We start from the raw sequence: 27,163 nt of genomic DNA, 5'->3' as shown, positions 1-27,163 counted from the left end.
CAAACACATACATACATACATACATACATACATACATACATACATACACACATACATACACACACATACATACATACATACATACATACATACATACATACATACATACATACATACATACATACATACACACGTTACTTTAGCACAGTTTTAATGAAGCCATTGTATGCTTGAATTGTTAAGACTGTTTTGTTTCAAAAGCCAGAACAATGCAAAATAGAAATAAAGGATTGTAATGGAGAGAAAGACAAAACAACGGTTTACTCTTTACCCCAAGGTAAACTGTCACTTTGTCTCTCTTGTTTCTCTTTCAAATCTTTTGCATTACACTGTTTTCAAAAGAAATCAGTTTTAACCCGCTGCCTGCCCTGTGTCTCATATGTGATACACAGGACATAAGGGGAGGTAACCAAATGTAACCGGAAACGTTCTCTGCGAGACAAGCCCGTTGTAGTTCAGGCTTCCGCCGCTAGAAGCCACTTGGTGCGACCCTCAGGCATCAGTCTGCCGACCGGCGTTGCATAGTACAATCCTACTGCCACGTAGTGTGTCTCTGTTTTGTAGTGCTTCTCCGTGAAAGCGCGTAGCTTAGTGGTTAGGGGCATTCGGCTCATGATCGTAAGGTCGTGAGTTCAATTCCCGGCGGCGCAGTGTGTCCTTGAGCAAGACACTTTATTTCACATTGCTCCAGTCCACTCAGCTGGCAAAAATGAGTAGTACCTGTATTTCAAAGGGCCAGCCTTGTCACGCTGAATCTCCCCGAGAACTACGTTAAGGGTACACGTGTTTGTGGAGTGCTCGGCCACTTGCACGTTAATTTCACGAGCAAGCTGTTCCGTTGATCGTATCAGCTGGGACCCTCGTCGTCGCAACAGACGGAGTGCTCCTAGTGCTTCTCCCCTGTTCGTTGATTTTTGCGATGGCTGAAATTAAAGAACAGCGTGCTTCCGTGAAATTTTTTTTCTTTTTTTTTGTGCTGTGGAAAACAGCGGCCGAAACAGTTGTTACGCTTGCAAACAGCTTACAAGCACGCTGCCATGAGCAAAATGCAAGTTTACAAGTGGTTTGCACGCTTTAGGAACGGTCACTTGTCGCTTTGAAGATCAACTTCGTTCAGGATGACTGTCGACCTCCCGAACGAATGAGAACATCATGAAAATTCATGAACTGATCTTGAAGGACAGTCACCGAACAATTAACGAACGTGTTGATATGACCGGTGTGTTCTGGACCTCCTGCCAACGAATTTTAAGAGAGAAATTGCGAGTGAAAATAGTTGTGGTAGATCAAAATCAACCACGACTGAATGCGTGTCGTCAACTGAAAGAACAGTTGGAAGTTGATCCGGACCTTTTATCTAAGATCATCACTGATGATGAAAACTGGTGCTACGAAATTAGCAGATGTGGAAGAGGTGAATAAAAAAAAAACAACGGAGGTGTTAAAAGACATTCACTTAGCAAGAGTTCCAGAACTGCTTCGAACTGTGGAAAACGCGTCTGGACCAATACATTGCTTCAAATGGAGAATTCTTTGAAGACGGTAAAAGTGTAAACATTTAAAACTAAGTGAATAGAATAACATTGCAAAATTCCGGTTTCTTTTGGGTACTCCCTCGTAATTTCCCTGGCTTCAATGCATCATATATGATACACATTTTTTTTTTAACCACCAGAGTAACTTGGAACTTATTGAAACGAAAGTTTTGTATTATTATTATGGGACTGAACCCGGAACCATGTGGTTCGTAAGCAAGCTACTTACCACACAGCCGCTCCTACGCCTTTATATTTATAACATTTTTTTTTTAATTCAACCTCTTGAATAAACCAGATTGAATAAAATAAATTTGCGACCAATTTTTCTTTATCAATCAATAACTAAGACTAACAATGATATCGATGGTGTTGCTAAACGTTTGGAACATAGTATAAGGATACATTTCTTTGTCTTTGCATTTAAATCAAGATTTATTCCAGTGATATCAGGAAACCCACGCAAATTCTTTTATCGATTTATAGAAAATGGCTGTTACAGATCGTACCTATTCATCTTCCTATAATGTTAGGTTATACTTCATATAAATCTAACTGGAAACTATAATATATATATATATATATATAATATATATTGATAAAAATGGTATATATTATATATATATATTATATATGTATATTGATAAAAATGGTATATATAATATATATATATAATATATATATATATATATGGTAAGACAACAAAAGAAAGAAGAGTCCTCGATATTATGTAGAGGAATTTATCTGTAAATGTAATATGTGACAATTATTCGGCAATTTTTCCGATGGCCGAATAACTGAAGAGATAGCGACGTGGATTTCCACCTCGGCATCCGAAACTCGGAGTTTTATCATGGCTACCGAATAATTGTCCCATATTACATTTACATATATATATATATATATTATATATATATATATATATATATATATATATAATATATATATATATATATATATATATATATATATATATATGTATATATATATATATAGATATATATATATATATATATATATATATATATATATATATATATATATATATATATATATATATATATATATAAAACTGTAGTTGTGTGAGTGTCTGTCTCCTACGATTTAGATTCCTAACTCCTCCCACATTTTGCGGTGCAGTTTAACCAAATTTGGGTATCTTATAGTCGTGATTAAAATCAAGCCCGTCTGGCTATTAGCGCGCGTCTACGATGAGTCTACGATTTTTAAAAATAATTTAACATCATTTTTTATTCCATTTTAATGCATAATTTTTCGTGTGTCGATGGCGGCGGAGTTGGCGTCCACGCTCAAACACCTGGACCTGTTTGCTTCTCCCCCTTCCCTCCCTCGTGAAGCTGTGGGGAAGGGAGTGTAAGGAAATCAACGTCGTAAAGCGTTGTCAAGGAGACCAGCGTTCTTTTAGAACAACGACTTCATGGATTGAAGACACCAAAACAGAAATGGCTAAGAAAGCCCGAATTGGCATCTATAAAGGAAGTAACTCTCTAAAAATGCTTATATAGTTATTTCCCTTACAAACCCGAGCAACGCCGGGCGATACTGCTAGTATATATATATATATATATATATATATTATATATATATATATATATATATATATATATATATATATATATATATATATATAAACCAAATAACCGCTAATCCTCGTAGCCAACATCATCGCCATCAATCGGTACAAACATGCTTGTATAAAATGAATTGAACGGAGATGACTGTGGAATAAGTGAGTGTGTGTATGTTTGTGTGTGCGTATTACATATTTGTGTAATGTGTGTGTGTTTTTTAATACTGACATATGTCATTTTTCATATACGTAAGATAGCGGTTTTGGTTTTCTGTTTGTTTTCTTGGCAAACGCACGCGTTCCTCCATATGACTTTTCTCTCAAAGACAGTTTAACCGTCTTCTTTGTTTGATAAATGTTGAATAAATTGAAGTCTATCTGAGCATGAGTATGCGTGCGCGTGTCCGTGTGTGTAAGTGGGGACATGTGTGTACGAGCGTGTGTGTCTGTGTTTGTGTGTCCGTGTGTATGTGAGCATTATATGTGTGTGTTCGTGTGTATGTGTGCGCGTTCGTATGTGTATGAGTTCCTGTGTGTTTGTGTATTTGTGTGTGTGTGTCCATTCGTGTGTGTGTGTGTGTGTGTGTGTGTGTGTGTGTGGTGTGTGTGTGTCCATGGGTCCTTGTAAGGCTTTTTTCTATTGAGAGTATTTACTATTCAAAACTGGTCGTGCTTCATTTATGGAGACTGACTCTCGCACCTGTCGTAGCGATGTGTCGTCCGGATATCTAGACAACATTTCTATGCTAATCCGGTTCAACACAACACCATGTTGTTCTTTGGCATGCTAGTAGAGTATCAATGCTTGTTTTGATTCCTGAATTCCCGCCAATGTCCATTTATACGTTCGGCGAAACTTCTCGCCGTTTCACCTATGTATGCAGACTTCTGGTTTTCACAATCACCATCCAAGCATTTTATTCGATAAACTACGTTTCTGGTTTTGCAGTTGACACCAGAACTATATCTATTTCTTAACTACCCACAATGGGGCTAAACACAGAGAGGACAAACAAGGACAGACAAACGGATTAAGTCGATCATATCGACCCCAGTGCGTAACTGGTACTTATTTAATTGACCCCGAAAGGATGAAAGCCAAAGTCGACCTCGGCGGAATTTGCCTTTCATCCTTTCGGGGTCAATTAAATAAGTACCAGTTACGCACTGGGGTCGATATAATCGACTTAATCCGTTTGTCTGTCCTTGTTTGTCCTCTCTGTGTTTAGCCCCTGCACACTACACAGTTCTCCTCTACACACGTGGTCTTTCTGAAGGGGTTTGTTTTGCATATTACTGACCTGATGGGTCGCCCTAATTTTTCTATGACTTTTATGTTCAACTTTGTATCCTTCAGGATTTTTCTAAATCTGCAGGTTAGTTCCCCGTGTGGTGTGGCTTCTACAAACATTATCCCTTGGAACTTGTCGGCATTGTACCATGTGTTCTTTTTGTTCCCTTTATCATAAACTCTTTCTATTCTATTCTACTGCTTATTACGGTAACTAGGTTGTGTTCCATCGGCATCCTTATTCACAATCTCTTCAAATTTCTTGCTAGCCCCACTGTACACTCGAATCCTATCTTTCGACTGCCGTTATATTCTGAGTTCAAATTCCGCCGAGGTCGACTTTGCCTTTCATCCTTTCGGGGTCGCACTGGGGTCGATGTAATCGATTTAATCCCTTTGTCTGTCCTTTCTGTGTTTAGCCCCTTGTGGGTAGTAACGAAATAGGTATTTCGTCTGCCGTTACGTTCCCGAAAATTGCATGTGATGCATGAGGTCTTGTGTGTGTCTCTGGTTCTTCCAGGGTTTGCACAGAGGGTAATATGTTTTTCATTATTCTAAGTCAGCTATTAATATGTTAATTTTCACATTATGTGATAGAGCCGAACTCTTACGGATTACATACTTCAAGGACATGGGTTTCATACAGTGTAAGTGGAGAATTTGAACTTTGTTGTTAACGGTTTCTTATTTCTTTATTGCCCACAAGGGGCTAAACACAGAGGGGACAAAAAAGGACAGACAAACGAATTAAGTCGATTACATCGACTCCAGTGTGTAACTGGTACTTATTTAATCGACCCCGAAAGGATGAAAGGCAAAGTCGACCTCAGCGGAATTTGAACTCAGAACGTAACGGCAGACTTAATACCGCTAAGCATTTCGTCCGGTGTGCTAATGTTTCTGCCAGCTCGCCTTGTAAACGATTTCTAGCCAAAGCTCTGTGTCAAGGACTGGGAGTCTCTTGTTTGAGTGCCTTGTTGGGTAATCTATAGTTACCCTGATGCTTTGGTGTACGGAATTAGCTATACCCTGAATGCTTTCCATCATGAACTCTCGTTCTCTTCAGTCTGATTGTTCGATGGTGTCTTGAACATGATGTTGATGTCATCCACATATCTCCCATACATTCTGATTACTACTGAGTGCTCCTCAAGAGCTTATTTCAGTTTTCTAGCCCATCAGACCATGAATAGGCCAGCTACGTCCCCAGCCACACTGACACAGATGGCTATCCCCTGAACTTGTATATAAAGCTTCTCGTTGAATTTAACTATATGGTTCTGTAGGGTGATCTTTAAACTTGCACCCACTGCATGTGCGGTGGTTTTCCTAGCTGTTGATGTGATTGCGATTTGTCTACCGCATTTGTCTACCTAGTGGGACAGAATCTACTTAGGTCGTGGTGAGCCAAGTATTCTCTATCGTAAACGAGCTTCAGGGGGAGGCCCAGTTCCAATGTGTTCACCTCACAGAAGAATAACTCGTTCTCGGAGATAATTTCCACACATCTTTCTACAGCAAAGTCAATGTCGATAGATGGGTAGAGTGATACCACATCCATACTGCCTACTATACAATCTGTCAGGTTGTAGGAGCGGTTACATTCATTAACCCTGTTGAAAAGGTCCTCTGTGCTTTCACAAACACCAGGAGACATCTCAATGAGTGGCCTTAACACTTGCGAAACGAAGTATGATAGCCACACACACATACAGCCTGGCAGATTCGTTAGCACGCCGGGCAAAATGCATAGCGGTATTTCGTCTGCCGCACATGTGTTCGTGAAGTAAGAATTGCTGTTTCGTGGTGTTAATATTGTTAACAACTGTTGTTTCTTGTTAAACTGTTGAATAACTTAACTGTTGGAGTTTTCAATTGAAAACACTTAGTGCTTGTGGTAGCACGCGTTGTTCATTCCCCCTTTGGGGGGAAGAATGTCGTCTAGCATGGAGCCTACCGTTGGAGCAGAAATACTTGTTTCTCCTGTTGAGAGGAGGAAATACATGTCCGGCGAGGAGCCAACTACAGACAAGGAAATAGGGGTTTCCCCCGCTACAAGAAGGAATAGCAGAGAGGATAATATATTTGATATTTTTGGAGATGTGTCTGAGAGCTCGTCAGAACTTTCACCAGAAGAGTTTCCGACTTTGCCAGAGAACAAAGGCATTGTGTCGAAGAGAATAATTGATGTGCCTAGCATCCAGATAGAACCAAAAAATGGAAAAAAAAGTTTTGCGTTGGCTGCTGGGGGTGGAACCCAGATACTGTCGACGAATAAAAGCGAAATTATGAAATACAGCAAAATGATGGAAATAAATGACAACAGTGTGAAAATTGAACCTCCGCAAAAGTTATTACAGGAAGAAAAGCAAAAAACAATAATTTTCAAAACATATTGTCTACAAAATAGAAAAATTGAAAGAATGTCAGAAGAGAAAATAGAAAAGTGCTTAAAGCCAATATTGGGCGACGTAGTATTTCTGAGAAGAGGAAAAAAATTCGGAACGGTGGAAGTAAGGTTCACCAATAAAGAAATAGCACACAAGAACTCAGTGGAAACGTTGAAAACGAACGACGTGGAGTTAATACCCTATTATATGGGGATGAGGACGTCGCGAATAAAAATTACAAGGGTCCCGCCAGAGGTCGAACCTATGTGGTTGTTGGCGGCAGTCCTAATCAAAGAGGTAGAAAAAATTACTCTCCTCCAGGCTACCGCTACGGAAAACCCACGCTGGGATGGTAAAACAATTAATCTTCTCATTCAAGCGGACCCTAAAATAATTCAAACAATTCCTGAGACAATTGAGGTAGGGGAGGAGAACCTCGTGGTGTTTGTTGAGGGCCGAAAACCTCGATGTTTTTTATGTGGTCAATTAGGCCACATTCGAAGGAACTGCAAGGAAAATGAAGAAGAGGAGGAAGAGGAGAAAAAAGACAAAGAGGAAGAAGATAAAGAAGAAACAGATGAGAAAAAAACAACAAACAAAAGAAAAATACAACCAGCAACCCAGCCGAGAGCGGCGACTACTACAGAACAACGACCAAAAAGACTGCCAGAAGAGAAAAAGAAGAAAAAGGCATAATAGCCGTATACACTAAAGATACTGAGCTCATGAGAGACATTCAACTCATAAAGACTGTAAAAAAATTGATAACCTTTCAGAGGAATTTATCAATTACGACATATATGAAGTCTCAAATAAGACTTATAGAATTCTACAAAATAAGTACAGAAAGACTGTATCTTCATTGAGATTAGATTTTAACAAGTCGATATTTCATGGATTACCAGCTCCGATCCCGCGAGAAAAGGAAAAGGTGGAGATTCCCCCTCCACCTGATAATTCTGTGTCGGTGGTGAGACGGGATTTTGACAAATCTATTTCCCAAGACCGTCCACCTCCGACCCTGGATAAAAAAAAGGTGGAGGGTCCCCCTCCACTGGACAATCCTAATTAAACAGGTAAGTGATGGCTATTCACATTGGTTGTTTAAATGTTCATGGCCTGTTGTCAAGCTGGAAGCAAGGACGCTTTCTGAATGACATCAGGTCGAGAAATTTGGATGTAATTGTTGCAACGGAAACCCGGGTGAAGGGGCCAAGAGATCTGCTCCCCCTCCTGAACGGCTACGAGAAATACGTTTCTCCGAGTCGGGCGGGAGGTGGGGGTGGGGTGTTGGTCCTACTAAAAAGAAACCGGGTAGCCGAGAAAAAGTTGGTTTTTTCTGACCCAGAAGGCAGGCTGGTCGTTCTCGACTTGACATTCAGTTGTGGCAAGACAATCAGGCTGGTCGCTATTTATGCACCAAACATTATTGGCCCGCAAACTGAATATTTTCGTGGCCTAGGAAAGTTCCTAGCCACGTCGCATTCACTAGTACTGTTAGGAGACTCTAATACAATATGTGCAGCACACACAGATTGTGTTGGCTCAAACTCGAACATGAACAGAAAATGTAACACAGGCTTTCGGGATCTGCTAAGTCAATTTCAGCTAGCAGATCCATATAGGTTGGAGCACCCGAACACTCCACAGTGGACGTGGTCAAATAGTGACGGGTCTACCAGAACATATCTAGATAGGATTTTAATTAGAGAAAAAGATAAGTCCATAGTTGAGTGTCCACAGTTTTTTCTAGTCAGCTACAGTGACCACAAGATGGTTACCTGTAAACTGACGGTAGATAAGTTGCATAGACAGGGATCTGGCTACTGGAAACTCAATACGTCCCTTTTGGCGATTGAGGAGTACAGAAAGCGGATCAAGATGTTAATACAGAGGGCATTAACAGGTACCATCATTAATAACAAATGGTGGTACGCCCTAAAAAGAGCCATCAAATATGAGTCTATTAGGTTTAGCATAAGTTTAGCTAAGAAGGGACGTAAAATAGGAGATGGTCTAGTTAAGGAACTAGAAGAAGCCTGGAGGACTGGTAATACAGACCAAGCGAGGGTGAAAAGACTGGAGTTAAACCAGCATCTTGAAGCCCACCACATGGGAAGTATTACCAGAGCTAAGTTACGTGCAATGGGAAGTGAAGGAATCAAAGCCGCTGGATGGGCCCGAGTGGTGGAAGCTCGGCAAGGAAATAGTTCCTCTATTCGGTCTTTGACGAATCAAAATGGTGTCTTGATAAACGAACCCGAGAAAATGTGTGAGGTCTTTCGGGAGTACTTCGCCCAGCTGTTCGGGGGTGACGGCGGTCCTGGTGGTGGGAGAGGCCTCGAGGACTTTCTTACCGGGCTGCCGTGCCTCTCGGGGTCGGATGCGGAGTCTTGCGAAGGGCCAATCACACTTGAGGAGGTGATGGAGGCTTTGGCCGATTGTAAAGCGGGTAAGTCACCGGGACTTGATGGTCTTCCGTACGAGCTGTATAAATGTATGCCAGACTTGTTCGGGCAACTACTGACTGACGTGTACGCGAACTGGAAACAGAATGGGTTTATCCCCAGATCTGTGCGCCGGGGAGTAGTGACGTTGGTCAGAAAGGACCCGGACAAGGGGGACGTTCTAGAGAATTTCAGGCCCATCACTCTGTTAAACGCAGAAGTGAAGATTTTGGCCAAGGTTCTAGCAAAAAGGTTGGCGCGTGTCGCGAATGGTATAGTCGGGGAGGCACAGACATGTGCCATCCCAGGCAGAACCATTCAGGATACCCTCCATCTTATTCGCTATACCATAGAGAGGTTTGGTAATAAATCTGGCAAAGGTGGGGCATTGGTGCATTTGGACCAGTCTAAAGCTTTTGATAGGGTTGACCATCGATACCTAGCGACTGTACTTGCGCGGTTTGGCCTGGGCCTTGGCTTCCTCAGGTGGTTTATCGCTTTGTACCACAACATTGACTCGATAGTTCGGGTGAACGGTTTCCTTTCGAAGCCGTTCTGCATCAGACGCTCGGTTCGTCAAGGATGTCCGCTTTCACCACTTTTGTATGTGATGGCTCTCGAGCCATTACTGCAAAGGTTGAGTGGCATCCCGAGAGAACCAGGACTAGAGGAGTTTGTTACGGCTTTCGCGGATGATATCACTATCAGTGTAACCACAGTGGTACGCCTACGTGAAGTAGGTAAGACTATTGAGGCTTACGAGGAGGTAGCAGGAGCAAAGATTAACCGGGAAAAGTCGGTCGGCTTGCAGCTCGGCACCTGGGTTGGCAAGTCGATGCCTTCAGACAGTGTTGTTAGGCGCTGGACGGAGGGACCGGTTAAGTTGCTGGGAGTCTGGTTTGGACCAGGCCTCCAGATAGAGAAGAACTGGACGGAGGTATTGAGCAGGGTGGCTGCAGTAGTCAAGACTTGGTCTTGGCGGTGGCTATCCCTGAAAGGGAGGGCGGAAGTGGCCAATGTGTTTATCGCATCGGTCATTACCTACCGCCTGACTGTCGTGCCCTGTCCGGATTCGTGGTTGATCAGGTTGGAGAGACAGCTCTTTCGCTTTTTGTGGAAGGGCAGGTCGCCACTTGTGAAACGCTCTGTCTGCTGTCAAAAGCCTTTAAATGGAGGTTTAGGGATGCCTTGGTTAATGATGCGCAGACATGCGTTGAGGTTGAGGCACCTCTGGATTCTCCTGGATAGTGAACGGGTGTGGTCTCCGCTGGCCAGACAAATGTTCCATGAGTTCAAGAGTTTTTGCGAACAGGAAGCCTGGTGTTCTCGTAGACCGAGGTCGAGTGAGTGGCATAAAGAGTGCCGTAAGGCCCTCTTGCTGTTCCGGCGCTCGGGCAACGCCAGCGGTGGGGGTTCCACACGGATTTTATATAGTGGGTTGGTAGAGTCTGAATGCGACGATGGCCTGGGGTCGACTCTAGGTCTCGGATTTATTCAACTGGACAGCTTGTTTCATCGTACATTCGGGTTGAGAACGTTGGACAACTTCCAAAAGTCCTTAACCTGGCAATGCTACAGAGGTGCCTTGCCCGTTTGGGGTAAGCTCGCAAGACATGGTAAACGTCAGTCGCCGACCTGTCCAAGATGCGGTGGGGACAGGGAAACCGTCCCTCACGCTATTGTTCAGTGTCCGGAGATAACTGAAATGTGGGCTTATGCTGAACATCTGTTGTCCGGCGAAGGAAGAGTACGGCTGTCGACTGAGTCAATTATAAAAATTGACCCACCGGGAGTTCTAACGAACGAAGGTAAGAATTGTTTTCTCACGGTTGTAGCAATAGCAAAAGAGGCTGTATGGAATACTAGGATAAAAGGAATTAAGACAGGCAACTTTATCTCTGGTGACAATTTACGATCCTTTTTTTCTTTTCATTTGAAAAGGAAACTGTGGCTGGAGAAGAGGTGTCTGTCAGAGTGTACGTTCCAAAAGAGATGGAAGTATGTTGCACGAGTGTTGTGCGTGCAAGGAACCGTGTGAATAGACGAGGAAAAAAAAAAAAAAAAAAAAAAAAAAAAGGAAAAATAAAAAGGTATCAGCGGTAGATCGGGGCTTGTGGGATCGGAGCGTAACTTGATCATCGCTTCATTTGTATTGTTTTTGTACTGTGTATTCCATTCGATTTTTATGTATTGTATTTTATTTTTGATGTCACATTTATGTAAAATCATATCGATTCACTGATCCCATCAGTTGTACTGTCCATATCTATGTTTGGCCCCCGGTGGGCAATAAAGAAATTGGTATTTCGTCTGCCGTTACGTTCTGAGTTCAAATTCCGCCGAGGTCGACTTTGCCTTTTATCCTTTTGGGGTCGATTAAATAAGTACCAGTTAATCACTGGGGTCGATATAATCGACTTAATCCGTTTGTCTGCCCTTGTTTGTCCTCTCGACCCCAGTGCGTAACTGGTACTCATTTAATCGACCCCGAAAGGATGAAAGACAAAGTCGACCTCGGCGGAATTTGAACTCAGAACGTACCGGCAGATGAAATACCGCTAAGTATTTCGCCCGGTGTGCTAACGATTCTGCCAGCTCGCCGCCCTCCCACAATTTGACTAATGTCCAAAGGCACTAAAAAAAAATAGGTACTAGCGAAAGCACGACAAAGCCCTTACCAAAATTACCAAGGGGGCAAACCTGCGAAGACAGCGCTTCCCATATTTTTAAATAGCTCCTGCCAACGGATGGGGGTTAGTTATCGCCAATGCATACTTCACCTCAAGTCTATGGGAGATAACTCTTCAATCATAAAGAAGGAATTGCTTCTCATTGATAATTCTTTCAACTCGTTTAACTAGAATTATCAAATTTTTTTTTTATTATTTACACAGAAAGAAAAATCCAGACATCCCCTCTCAGTTCACAGCTCAAAATAACAAAAACAAACACACCAGCATAAAAGACTTCCTGCGAATATTCTGCTTGAGGTTTTACGAGGGAAACCTCTATGCGGCCATTTTCGTCCCTAGAAAAAAAACAGCTAGACATCTCGTAAGTTCAACTGTAGCGGTTTTTAGCGGCTGACGTATGTTTATGTTTACTGTCGTGTACTTTATCGCTTGAGGTGCGGCGCTCGCCGTCCCGTGCATTATCTTAGCTATTAGCTATTAGCTATTAGGTTCAAATCATGAGACCAATGACATGCGAATAATTTACATGTATAATACCGTGTTTTGAGTTGTACCACATGCAAGCTATTTTTTTAACTTGAGCAGAATAACTCGTGCTTATTATATTATGATAAATAGCTTCACATAATTCGTTTTCATAAACCGGTAGACGTAAATGCACGACGCTATGTTATTGTAACAGTGAACGTAAATAGACGTGAGCTCGTTGGCACTTGACTGTTTGTGTGGCCTCATTGGATGAAAAAAAAACCGGAGTAGTGTATTGCATGCTTCGGGTAATACCGGCGTCAAGGAGTTAACCAATTAGAATGAATCAATCAGTTGAATTATACTTTTTATTGAAGAGTCATTAGTAATAGAGTTGTTGTACTGTAATTAGTACCTGTTGTTGTAGTTTAATTAGCTGTAGCAAACATCAATATAAAATTTACACCCAATGGCAAAAGATGAACAGTTGCTGTATCTCCTGATAAGTTGAGAGACATGTCTCTATAGCAGTGCTTTTCAACCTTTTTGCTGGAGCGGAACCCCAAGGAAACATTCCACTGGCTCGGGGAACCCCTGTGCTATAATTTAATAGTCTTATGCACACATATCTGCACAGGAGACTTAAAAATTACTGCCGATTTTAGCAGTTTTGAAACTTCTTGCGGAACCCCTGGAATGTACTGGCGGAACCCTAAAGTTCCGCGGAACCCTGGTTGAAAACCACTGCTCTATAGCAATGGATGTGAGGGTGTCAGCACAAACGAAAATTGTACACAAATTCTAATTCAATTTGGAAGGCAGTCTCATACCCACTTCTGATTGCATAAACACAAAGTCAATCAAGCGCTGATATTTGAGTTTTATTCATTTGGTGAGAAGAAATGTTCAGTCTGCCCACCCAGGGGCCGGTGCATTGAGCTCCTTTGATTGTTTTTGTGGTCTTGGATAGTAGGAACATGTCTGGTCACAGTGATGTTATCATTATCTTTTCTAGAAATATTATTTAATAATACAGCTTGAAATTCCAAGAACATCGTAACACATTATGAGAATTCTATGCAACTTTGCCCGTGTATTAATCTGAAATTTCGCCCGTTTTAAAAACATGGTTATCTCCCTTGTATTGATAACCAGACAGTCTTATTTTCTCAAGAGATAATTCGAAGTATTTCTGTGTATTTTTGTAGTTTCTGCATTGGTGCACACTCAACTCGCTGAGCTGGAAACTGTCTCCAATGATTCGAGTCTCTAAGTCCTACAGAAGCTTGAGAGGCGGTTGGATGGAACCTACACTCGCCTCCTTATGAGAGCTCAAAATCTCTCGTGGAAGCGCCATCCAACCAAAATGCAAATATATGGGAAACTACCACCTGTGTCATCTCTTGTGAAAGGTAGGAGAGTCCAGTTTGCTGGACATTGTTGTAGAGCTGAAAAAGAAGTAATTTCTGCTCTTCTCCTCTGGAAGCCATCTGCTCGCAATACCAGAGGGTGCACACTCTCCTACCCTGATGTAATCTCCAGGGATACAGGCATCCAGTAACAGGACCTCCGTAATGCTATGATGGACCGTGAAGTCTGGCGTAAACTCCATTGTCTCGACCACGGTCGAACAATGATGATGATGAAGTCCTACAGAGTGAAAGCGAAGACACAGAGTCGACTATAAAATATAACAATGTGCAGCATCTAACAGAAATGCATGTGCAGAATTAATTCTTGATGCTGTGAAAGTCGATTTAATCACTGCTCGATGTAGCAGGTATGGCTGTGCAATTAAGATGCTTGCTTCCCAACCACATAGTGTCAGGTTCAATCCCATTACAGGATACCTTGGGCAAGTGCAGCCTTGGGCTGACCAAAGCCATGTGAGTGGATTTGGTAGACTGTAACTGGAAGAGACCCATACATATATACATATATATATATACATATACATATATATATACATATACATATATATATACAAATACATATATATATATACATATATATATACATATACATATACATATATATATACATATACATATATATATATATATACATATATATATACATATATATATATATACATATATGCATGTATATAAAGATACAGGTGCAACAATGGAAAAGTGGATGCTAAAATGATGCTTACCCAGTATTGAGTCCTTATTCCATGCAGTCACATAAAACAAAATCCAACACAGAAATAGTACAAACAGATTTTAATTGTGATAATTTACATTTCACATTAAATTGAATTCATAAATTAACAATCATCATCATCAACGTCCCCTTTCCATGCTGGTATGGGTTGGACAGTTTGACTGGGCTGGCATGCTGGAAGGCTGCGCCAGGCTCTAGTCTAATTTGGCAGTGTTTTCTATGGCTGCATAGAAGTCACTTCTATTGATTTTTTAATGGCTTTGCGGGGTGACTTGGGAAATGTAAAGATGTGCACGACCACTCCTGGACAGTTTTGAACGACCATAGAAAGTGCGAGCCCTCTAACTGAAAAATTGTGGATTTGTATAAAGGACACACACACGGATAATTTGCTGTTTATATATATAGAGATTTATTTCAGGGTAAGACTTGTTAGTGATATGGTTACTTCTTTGCATGAATACGTAAGTGGTTAAATAAGGTACTGTTTTGAGAAAATGATTTACTACACAAGTCACAACTATATCGCTTCTCTTCTGAATGTATGCGTTTATGACTGGTTAAATAACTATTTAAAGTAAAAGATTTTCCGCAGACATCACAGCAGAATGGTTTCCCTCTTGCATGAATATTCAAGTGGTTATTTAAGGAACTTCTCTGAGAAAATGATTTACCACAGATGTCACAAATGTATGGCTTCTCTCCCGTATGAGTACGTTTATGGTTAGTTAAATAATTATTTAGAGCAAAAGATTTCCCACAGACATCACAGCGAAATGGTTTCACACCTGTATGTATACGTGAGTGAGTAATTAAGGAACTATGATCAGAATATGACTTACCACAGGTATCACAATGGTATGGCTTCTCTCCTGTATGAGTGCGTTTATGCTTAATTAAGTATTCATTCCGAGAGAATGATTTACCACAGGTAACACAGCAATATGGCTTTTCACCTGTATGAATACGTTCGTGTTTAGTTAAATGAACACTTCGAGAGAAAGATTCACCACAGGTATCACACCGATATGGTTTCTCACCTGTGTGAGTGAGTTTGTGACGAGTTAAATGACCATTTAAAGTAAAAGAGGTACCACAAACATCACAGCGATATGGCTTCTCACCTGTATGAATGCGTTTGTGTCTACTTAAATTACCACTTTCAGAGAATGATTTACCACAGACATCACAGCGATGTGGTTTCTCACCTGTATGAGTACGTTTGTGTTTACATACGTCACTACGCTCAGAGAAAGCCTTACCACAGATATTACATTGGTATGGCTTCTTTTTCATATAACTGCATTTTTGATCTGCCATAATCTTTTGAGGGAATAATTTACCAGAGACGTCGTCGTATGAATGATAACCTGTTTGAGTATATTTATGTCTGCTGATATGAGCCGTTTCAGAAAAATCAGCCTTTTTACGTTTTGTTTTATAATTCAGCTTGTTTTCCATACTTCTATGCTCACCAAAATATACATGAGGAATATTTGCCCTCCGTCGTCAACCAGGAGAATTCATCTACGAAGCAATTGCCCCAGCTCCCCTTCAGGGTTGGTGAAAGCGATGTGGTGGACAACGAATAACCTGGCTGATGACAGTCAAGGCTGATCTGGAACCCAACCTAGACCCCCATGTCTACGGCATTCGCCAATGGAATAAGGAGTGGTTGGAAATCACGCGGTCGTTAGCTTCAAATCGCCAGGTCTGGTCGGCGTTTGTGAGAGATGCAGCATTGAGGATGAATGAAGCCAGCTCAACCCACCCCGGGTGAATGCTGTCTCAAGTCAAGTCAAGTCAAAATATACAGATGTTTTTTCTTCTTTTCCTTTGGATATTTTCTTTCTACAAACATATACTCTCTGAAACTTCAACAAACTTTTATCGTTGTCAATACCTGATGAAGCTGCAAACAGTTGAATTTCTCCATGTTTACATCTGTTCTGTACAACAGCTTCTTTTAGTCTTTGTAAATGGAAAATATTGATGATGTATCTGAAATACAGACAAAAATACTTTAAGCCAATGTCATCTCATATTCTGAAATAAGACAGGATTACAAAGATTTAGTTTTAAAAAAAAGCTGAAATGCAGCAATTTTGCTGTTTCTACACTAACAAAGTATAAGTATAAAATTAACTTTTAACTGAACAATGCAAGCTACTGTTTTCAATATTTATTTCTTTACTGCCCACAAGGGGCTAAACTTACAGGGGACAAACAAGGACAGACAAAGGGATTAAGTAGATTACATCGACCCCAGTGCGAAACCGGTACTTTATTTCTCATGGCTGCATAGGTCAGATGGAATTTAGTGAGGTAGATTTTCTACAGCTAAATGCTCTCTACCTGTCTTCTATCCTCACTATTTCCAAGCAAGATTGTAGTTCTGTTTTCAATACTGTAGACTCTTTCTCTGTATGTGTGTGTGTCTGTGTGTGTTAGACTAACGTCAGATTCTATAATTTACGAGATAAAGTAATTGTTTGATCGTAATAAAAATTCAGAATTGAAAGCAATCTGAGCAAAATTAAAGGGGGTTCATTTTGCGAATGAGACTAGATCCGTTAAAGGCACTATGAATGTTTTTTTTTCCAAACTCTTTCATTTCCACCGAACAACAAGACCGTTTTTACTCGTCGCCCCCGGTTGTAGTTGCGGCGAACGATAACTCTTTCCTCAATTTCGCCTTCAACGTCAGGACGTCCAATTTTGTCTTGCACCAGTTCCAGCCAATATTAAAAAACCTCACAGTAAAAACGACCGCCAGTCAACAGATGTGTGTATACTTATATCAAGGTTTTGAACCATAATCCTGTGATTCCATGTCCGGTCAAGGAAATGATTCATGAACAGGAGTACTTTCCAGGCAGGAATATGTGCTCATTCCAAAAAGGTATTCTGGCGGTCGGAAACAGAGAAACCACATACCCCTCTTGGACGAGACACACTCTTTCAACATCGCCACATGTTAATGTCGGAACCCAAAGAAAACAGGGCGAGTGACAACGTGAACATTCTACAGAATTTGGTAGAACTCAGTGTTGATCACGTAAAAATTGAATGCATTGTCATTCATTTGGAAACGTTGAATGGCCTCGTATAGGCTAACTAAACAATAATTACAGCTTCCCATAACTTGAAACGACAGCGACCTTAAACGGAGACTCAATCCTAACTCAAACTGCTATCCTGAACGTAAGCTGAAACAACTTGAAACGGCAATCCTGAACGAATTTCATAAGTCATTAAGCGATAAATAACGAAAAAATACCGCTTAAAAATCAATGAAACCGCTCAATAGGATTCACCGTTCAAATATCATCAAACCTATTTCACTAATTCTTCATATTTACTAATGTCTATGTTAATCTAAAAATTTGCCAACAAAATCTTATTTTTAACAATGTACATGTACAAAGATGTACATGTTGGTACTACTAGCGAACAGTGGTCCCGGTGCGCGCACTCGCGCTAGCTAGTCGTAAGTAGTCGATCCAAATACGACTTGCGCGTATGTTTGTATTTCAAGGCTGAATACATATCAAAGAAAATTAAATAATGTTTTTTAAACAAAGTAAATAATTTTTTTTATAAACAAACTAAGGTTAGGGTTAGGATTAAAAAGTCGTTGTAGGATCGACTACTTAAGACTAGCTAGTGCGAGTGCGCGCACCGGGACCAGTGTTCACTAGTAGTACCGTACATGTTTATAAGCTAAAAAAAACACAAGGGGCATAACAATTAGAATAATTCTATGATCGAAACCTTTGTCAGCTTACCGTTTCCATAGATAAGCAGTGAGTTAGGGCGATTCACCTCTTCAGCGCACTTGGACTTCCATAGATGTTAACAAAGTAATTAACGACCATAAGCTCTACTATTTTTAGCCGTGGATTCGTATCTCGTCACGACGAGGCTAGGGATTAAAATTGTTGTTTTCCCTATTGCTTTTGAAATACATGCTTGTGCACATTTATAATAATATTTTTTTGTTTTAACGTTAAAACCTACAGAAATTGATATAGCACACTGCATTACGATCGATGGGCGGCGAGCTGGCAGACACGTTAGCACGCCGGGCGAAATGCTTAGCTACGTTCTGAGTTCAAATTCCGCCGAGGTCGACTTTGCTTTTCATCCTTTCGGGATCGATTAAATAAGTACCAGTTACGCACTGGGGTCGATACAATCGACTTAATCCGTTTGTCTGTCCTTGTATGTCCCCTCTGTGTTTAGCCCCTTGTGGATAGTAAAGAAATAGGTATTTCGTCTGCCACTACGTTCTGAGTTCAAATTCCACCAAAGTCGACTTTGCCTTTCAGCGTCGATTAAATAAGTACCAGTTACGCACTGGTTCGATATAATCGACTTAATCCGTTTGTTTGTCCTTGTTTGTACCCTCTGCGTTTAGCCCCTTGTGGGTAGTAAAGAAATAGGTATAAGTACGATGTGTTGGCTCTTTTCCTTTGAACGATAGATCGAGAAATTAATCTTACTGTGGTATGTATGTGGCAAATTTTCTATAGCCCGAGTCCTGACATTTACTGAGAAGTGTTCAGTCTGACCACCCAGGGACCTGTTGTGCATGGAGCCCCAATGATTGTTTTTATGTTCCTAGATAACAGGAACTTGTCGGGTCACAGTGGTGTTATCACCATCTCGGATCTTTTCCTTTTGAACGGCAGTTTTCAACACAATTTCTAGTTAACTAAACACTTTAAAACTTCGTATACTGGTAGAATGTGTCAAAAGAAAACATTATTTTCACTTGGCTTTCTTGATAAATTTGTAATTCGTTTGTTTAACATAATTTAATTTTTCGAATTTTAACCAATGAATCGCCTGTATTTGAGCTAAAATCATTTGCTGCGTCTAAAAACTGAGACTCTTCTAGAAAGACTATAAAAAATACAGCTTGAAATTCCAAGAACATCGTAAGACATTAATAAGAATTCTATGCGACTTTGCCCGTGTATTAATTGGAAATTTTCCCCGTTCGAAGAAGCTGGTTATCTCCCTTGTATTGACGGCCATAAACAGATGGAAACGCAGACAGCTTTATTTTTTCATCAGATAATTAAAAGTATTTCTATATATTTTTGTAGTTTCTGCATTTGTGCATACTCAACGTGTTGGGCCAGAATTTTTCTCTAATTATTCGTGACCGTAAGTCCCACAGAGTCAAAGGGAAGACGTAGAGACGAGTATAAAATATAACAATGTGTAACATCTGGCAGAAATACATGTGCAGAAATAATGTTTCATGCTGTTAAAGTAGGCTTAACCACTGCCTGGTGCACGAAGGCCGTGCAATTAAGACATTTGCTTCCCAACCACAGGTTCAGATTCAATCCAACTGCAGGACATACTAAACAAGTGTCTTCTACTGCAGCCTTGGGCTGACCAAAGCCTTGTGAGTGGATTTCGTTGACAGTAACTGGAAGAAACCCATACATATATAAATGCACGTGCATGTGTGTATCCATGTCCTTGTTTCGAAATCATGTGATAGATATAAATTTAGCTGACCATCCCATCATACAAGCAGTGTCTCTCATTTCCAGTCATCCACAAAAGTATAGGCAACCATGGAGAACTACAATCTTGCTTGGAAATAGAGAGGATGGAAGACAAGTAGGATCTTTTCCTTTTGAATGGCACTTTCAATAAAGCCAAGAGAAAAAGATGTTTTATAAACACATTCTACCAGTATACGAAGTTTAAAAGTTTTTAGTTACCTAGAAATTATGTTACAAAGTGCCGTTCAAAAGGAAAAGATCTGACAGGTAGAGCATCTAGCAGTAGAAAATCTACCTCACTAAATTCCATCTGACCTATGCAGCCATGAGAAAGTGGATACTAAAATGGTGTTTACTCAATATAGAATCCTTATCCCATCCAGTCACATTAAACAAAATCTAACATAGAAATAGTTCAAAGAGATTTTAATTGTAATAATTTACATTTCACATTAAAGTGGATTCATAAAATAACAATCAAATTTTATAATTTTCACAAATTCTTTAAATATTCGTTTCACATTTTGGCACAAAACCAGCAATTCTGGAAGAGGGAATAAATCGATTACATCGACCATCCAGTGCTCAGCTGATATTTATTTTATCGGCCCCCAAAGGATGAAAGGCAAAGCAAACCTTCGTGGAATAATTGATTCTCTTTTACTTGTTTCAGTCATTTGACTGAGGCCATGCTGGAGCACCACCTTTAATCGAGCAACTCGACCCCGGGACTTATTCTTTTGTAAGCCCAGTACTTATTCTATCGGTCTCTGTTGCCGAACCGCTAAGTAACAGGGACATAAACACACCAGCATCGGTTGTCAAGCAATGCTAGGGGGACAAATACACTCACACAAACACACACACGCATATATATATACATATATACAACGGGCTTCTTTCAGTTTCCGTCTACCAAATCCACTCACAAGGCTTTGGTCGGCCTGAGGCTATAGTAGAAGACACTTGCCCAAGGTGCCACGCAGTGGGACTGAACCCGGAACCATGTGGCTGGTAAACAAGCTACTTACCACACAGCCACTCCTAAATATTAGAAACCAATTTTCCCAAAGAAAAACGAATCCATACAAATCAAACTCATGAAATAAACAAAAATTATATGTTTTAAAAGAAGGCAGAGCATGTCAGAGAAAAGAAAGAACAAAGAAAAGCACAGCATCCAACGAAGAAGAAGAGGGTGGATATATGGAAAATAAAGGAAGAGTCTGCTGGTGTTATCCGTTTCTTCATTTATTAAATCATTAGCAAAATCGATCCTTTTAGATTCTGTTTTACATTCAAGCTTGTTTGCACATAATTCATTTTGTATAATTCTTCTGCATTCACTACAATATACAGATGTGTTTTCTTTTGGTAGTTCTGTTTTGGTGTCACTGGTTCTTATTTGGTAACTTATTTGACATCAAACGTTTTGTAGAAGCAACTGTCAGTCTTCTACAAAAAAAAATTTTTTGCCTAGGTACAGGTACAGCTGTGTAATGAGAAGCTTGCTTTCCAATTACATGGTTCTGAGTTCACTCCCACTTGATAGCACTTCGGACAAGGGTCTTCTATTACAGCTTCAGGCCGACAAAAGACTTGTGAGTGGATTTGGTAGATGGAGACTGAAATCCTGTTGTGTGTGTGTGTGTGTTTATATCTGTGTTTGTCCACCACCACCACCACTTGGCAACCAGTGTTGGTGTGTTTACGTCTCCGTAAACTAGCAGTTCAGCAGAAAGAGACTGATAGAATAAGTACCAGGTTTAAAAGAAACAAAATCTTGGGGTCAATTCATTCAATTAAAACCCCAGCATGGCAGAGTCAAATGACTGAAATAAGTGAGATAAAAGACAGACCTACACAGAGATGCAGGTAAATGATTAAGGCTGAGCAAGGGTAGCTCTCGGTCAACCTACCCAGAAAGGAAAATAATTTTAATTAACAAACATACAGGTGCAGGAGTGGATGTGTGGTAAGTAGCTTGCTTACCAACCACATGGTTCCAGGTTCAGACCCACTGCATGGCATCTTGGGCAAGTGTCTTCTGCTATAGCCTCAGGCCGACCAATGCCTTGTGAGTGGATTTGGTAGACGGAAACTGAAAGAAGCCTGTCGTATATATGTATGTGTGTGTATATGTTTGTGCGTCTGTGTTTGTCTCCCTAGCATCGCTTGACAACCGAAGCTGGTGTGTTTACGCCCCCATAACTTAGCGCTTCGGCAAAAGAGACCGATAGAATAAATACTGGGCTTGCAAAGAATAAGTTCCGGGGTCAATTTGCTCAACTAAAGGCAGTGCTCCAGCATGGCTGCAGTCAAATGACTGAAACAAGTAAAGAGTAAGAGTATACAGAATGGTTATGAGGGTGTCTCGTGATTAGTGACAGAGAGTCAGATGGAAAAATAAAACGTTATGAGAAAATATTTCTGTTTCTATTTTTAATCTAGGAAAACACCAAAGGTAGTCTTAGTTCCCCAAACAGAACAAGTGAAAGTAGCTGATTATTGATTGGTTAGAAGCAGTCATGTGATGTGCAGAATCAATCCAGCTGCAATAAGCCAAATGTATGTTTTACTTGTACATGTGGTTAGAGAAAATGCTGTGTGGGGATTCTATTATCATACACGATTATCTCTCCTTTTGTGTGTGAAAAAATATATTATTGACATAAAAACTTCCATGCTTTCTGAGATTCGCCAACACTACACCTGATTTTCTCCCCTCCATACACACACAAGCATGTATCTGACTCATACATTGTTCGCTTTCCAGACATTTGTACATTACTTTATATGCACTGTCTGACAAGTTGTGGTGCACCTGAGCACTGTATACAATAATTTCATTATTATTATTATATAAATTAATTTATATTTATTGAAATAGATATAAAATGAGTCTTGAGTGAAATAGTCACTGCTTTTTATGAATACGCGAATGTTTAATTAAGGGACCATTTTCAGAAAATGATTTTCCACAAATGTCGCAATTGTATGGCTTCTCACCTGTATGAGTGCGTATATGATTTGTTAAGAGATCATTTCGAGAGAATGATTTACCACAGGTAACACAGCAATATGGCTTTTCACCTGTATGAATACGTTTGTGTTTAGTTAAATGAACATTTTGAGAGAAAGATTTACCACAGGTAACACACTGGTATGGCTTACCTCCTGTGTGAGTGTGTTTGTGACGAGTCAAATGATGATTTAGCGTAAAAGATGTACCACAAATTTGACAGCAAAACGGCTTCTCTCCTGTATGAATACGCCTGTGTCTACTTAAATTATGACTCTCAGAGAATGATTTGCCACAGATCTCACAACGATATGGTTTGTCACCTGTATGAGTACGTTTGTGTTTAATTACAGCGCAACTTTGAGAGAATGTCTTACCACAGATATCACACCGATATGGTTTTTCTCCTGTGTGACTGCGTTTATGAACTGCAATATTCTTTCGAGTGAATAATTTCCCACAGATATCACAGTACGATTTTTCACTTGTTTGAGTATGTTTGTGACTTCTTAAGTGAGCTGTTTCAGAAAAATCAATCTTTTTACTTTGTGTTTTATAATTCAGCTTGTTTTCCATATTTCTATGCTCACCAATATATACAGATGCCTTTTCTCCTTTTCCTTTAGATATTTTATTTCTACAAATATATATTCTCCTATACATCAATAGTGGAAGCGCAATGGCCCAGTGGTTAAGGCAGCAGACTTGCAGTCGGAGGATTGCAGTTTCGATTCCCAGACCAGGCGTTGTGTGTGTTTATTGAGTGAAAACACCTAAAAGCTCCATGAGGCTCCGGCAGGATGTAGTGGCGACCCCTGTTGTACTCATTTGCCACAGCTTTCTCTCACTCTCTCTTCCTGTTTCTTGAGTAACGTTGCGATGGACTGGCATCCTGTCCAGCTGGGGGAAACACATATGCCACAGAAACCAGGAAACTGGGCCCATGAGCCTGGCTAGGCTTGAAAAAGGCAATGTTTATCGTTTTTTTTATACTTCAACAGACTGTGATTTTTGTCAATACCTGATGATGTTGCAAATTTCTCCAAGTTTACATCTGTCCTGTTTAACAAGCAATAATGATGAAATATCTGAAATACAAACAAAAGTATTTTATGCCAATGTCATCTCATATTTTGAAATAAAACAATAAAAAATGTAGTTAGAAATTGCTGAAATTCAGCAATGAATATTTGACAATGTTTCTACACTAAAAAACTAGATATAAAATTACTTTTAACTGAACAATGTACTGTAGGGTGTGTATTAACCTTTTGTAGTGCCCCTTCATCCACTTTGTATAAGTTATATCGAAGGAATGCCCGATGGCATTATTTCGATATAACTCGACAAGATCAAAACACTTCAGTTCGGGTATTTCCGTGGAAGCAAATGACAGTCCGATTCTGTTTTCTGCTAGGAAATTTGCGGACTTTACATACACAAACGAAACAGGTAAGAAAAAATATGCAAGGCATTTTAAATCCAATTTTAAATTCAGACATTGCTGGCATAATTTCGTTATTTCTATACTCCACAACCCACGGAAATACCCAAAGTGAAATGTCTCGACCATGTCGAGCTATATCGAAAGAATGCCGTTTCAATTTACTTTCTAAAGTATTGGCAAGCGCAAACTGTAGGGTGTTTTTGTATTTTCCTGGGTTAAAATGTAGTAACATAGTTCTTTACAGAACAGCCATGTTATAGTGGCAAAAAAAAACCCACATTACCGTCTAGTATTGCTACTACTTATATCTCTGTAGTAGGCAGGTGTCCAGTACCGATGAAGGGTAAAGACCCAGAAACAATGGACTACTTGCCAAAACGGAGGGGTGTGATTCGCTTCCTTACTGACAATATATCGGACTAAGATTGTATCGTTGACCAGTTGGAAAATTCGTTTTTCTGTAGTTAAGATGTAATGGCATAATTCTTTATAGAACAGCAATGTTCTATAACGTGTGTACGTATTATATATATATATATATATATATATATATATATATCGGTGGCACGTAAAAGCACCGTCCGCTCGTGTTCGTTGCCAGCCTCGGCTGGCCCCGTGCCGGTGACACGTAAAAGCACCATCCGTTCGTGGCCGTTGTGCCAGCTCTGTCTGGCACCTGTGCAGGTGGCACGTAAAAAACACCCACTACACTCGCAGAGTGGTTGGCGTTAGGAAGGGCATCCAGCCGTAGAAACACTACCAAATCTGACTGGGCCTGATGAAGCCTTCCGGCTTCACAGACCCCAGTTAAACAGTCCAACCCATGTTAGCATGGAAAACAGACGCTAAATGATGATGATGATGATGATGATATATATATATACATACTAGCAGTATCACCCGGTGTTGCTCGGGTTTGTTTCAACCCTTTAGAATTGGAATTTTTGAAAAGTAAAAATTTTGCATTATGTAGCTTGTTATTCTCTTTAAGTGAACATTTTTCTGGTTGAAATACACCGAAAAATGACGACACAGCAGTCAAAAAATCGTAGAAAATAGGGATTTTCATAGAAAAAAAAGCACCTTTTTGATGTAAATAATTTTTGGTGTTAACATGGTCCGATTTGAATTTTTTTCTTCTACGGAAGGAAGAGCAAGCCTTCTTCTATCATACTCTCAATTTTGGTCATCTTGCACCGCAGGATTTTGGAGGAGATAGTGTTAGTTGAAGGCTATCAAACCTGCCATACACAGACAACTTCAGCTTTATATATATATATAAGGCTGTGTGGTAAGTAGCTTGCTAACCAACCACATGGTTCCGGGTTCAGTCCCACTGCGTGGCATGTTGGGCAAGTGTCTTCTACTATAGCCTCAGGCCGACCAAAGCCTTGTGAGTGTATTTGGTAGACGGAAACTGAAAGAAGCTTGTCGTATATATGTATATATATGTATTTGTGTGTCTGTGTTTGTCCCACTAGCACTGCTTGACAACCGATGCTGGTGTGTTTACGTCCCCGTCACTTAGCGGGTTCGGCAAAAGAGACCGATAGAATAAGTACTGGGCTTACAAAGAATAAGTCCTAGGGTCGATTTGCTCGACTAAAGGCGGTGCTCCAGCATGGCCACAGTCAAATGACTGAAACAAGTAAAAGAGAGAGATACGTGTGTATGTGTAGTATTCTATATGTAATTATATGATGCCCTTAATTGCGTTTTCTTCTGTGCGTGATCGCTTGACCCGTGCAAAAATAGCGACCGCTGCTCTAAATGAAACCTAAACTATTTAAACACATTATTTCAGTAAAACAAACCATTGTCAACTAACCGTTTCCAAGTGTAAACAGGGAATCAGTGCGTTGTGTCTTTTCTCCCAAAGACCATAAAAACTCATCTCAAAGACGTAAACACATCAACGTCCATTGAGCTACACTATTTTGGGCCGTCGTTTCGTATTCTGTTACAATGAGGTTCGGAAATTATGGATCTTTTCGGTTTGAACAGCAGTTTTTTTTTCTAGCGGTGTCATATGAAATTGTCACCCATAATTATGACCCTAGTATCGATCTATTGCATTTCAATCTGTTTTAGGGTTAGGGTAGGGAGAAGGGTATCTTTTTTTTCTTCACAAATGTAAATAAACCCAATCTGTTTCTTAAACGAGGGACATATTTATATGGCACAGAATGTTTTTTTACCTCAATAGACGTCATTGATTGGTTGAAATTGCAGAAATTGAAGAAAAAAAACAACAAATATCTTACAAACCATAGAATTTTCTCAATAAAGCCAAGAGAAAAAGATGTTTTATAAACATTCTACCAGTATACGAAGTTTAAAAGTGTTTAGTTACAAAGAAATTATTTTTAAAAACTGCCGTTCAAACCGAATAGATCCGAAATTATATTTATGTTTTTCGCCACAGTTTCGATGTATGCAGTTCGCTTCAGCATATTTGCAATATAATGACACCTTGTTTTAATACATTATTATCACCTTTTGTTCTGTTGTATCTGGGGAGATTCATTTTCTTTTTGTGCCTTATTATTTAACACACACACCGATAAAATTTCCACTTATTT

The 27,163-nt window shown here is 40.0% G+C and overlaps 1 protein-coding gene across 11 annotated transcripts; it reads right to left on the bottom strand.

Moving 5' to 3' along the window:
• Positions 1-14,657: 14,657 nt before the first annotated feature.
• Positions 14,658-26,507, bottom strand: LOC115223782 (zinc finger protein OZF-like). 11 transcript variants are annotated; one of them, XM_036512923.1, is made up of 3 exons: positions 23,122-23,862; positions 15,541-15,624; positions 14,658-15,456 (listed from the first exon to the last, which is right to left on the bottom strand). In XM_036512923.1, the coding sequence occupies exons 1-3, from the start codon at positions 23,795-23,797 to the stop codon at positions 15,029-15,031; spliced, it is 1,188 nt and encodes a 395-aa protein (XP_036368816.1). In that variant the 5' UTR covers positions 23,798-23,862; the 3' UTR covers positions 14,658-15,028. The 11 variants fall into 11 exon arrangements, with proteins under 11 accessions (XP_036368816.1, XP_036368818.1, XP_036368824.1 ...); XM_036512925.1 differs by having other exon boundaries at positions 23,206-23,861; XM_036512931.1 differs by lacking the exon at positions 23,122-23,862 and adding an exon at positions 18,373-18,683 and having other exon boundaries at positions 15,541-16,585.
• Between the last annotated feature and the right edge of the window lie 656 nt (positions 26,508-27,163).

The sequence above is a fragment of the Octopus sinensis genome, linkage group LG24, assembly GCF_006345805.1.
Source record: "Octopus sinensis linkage group LG24, ASM634580v1, whole genome shotgun sequence".
Lineage (NCBI taxonomy): Eukaryota > Metazoa > Mollusca > Cephalopoda > Octopoda > Octopodidae > Octopus > Octopus sinensis.
Note: the sequence above shows the minus strand (reverse complement) of the source record. Positions and strands in the feature narration are given on the sequence as shown.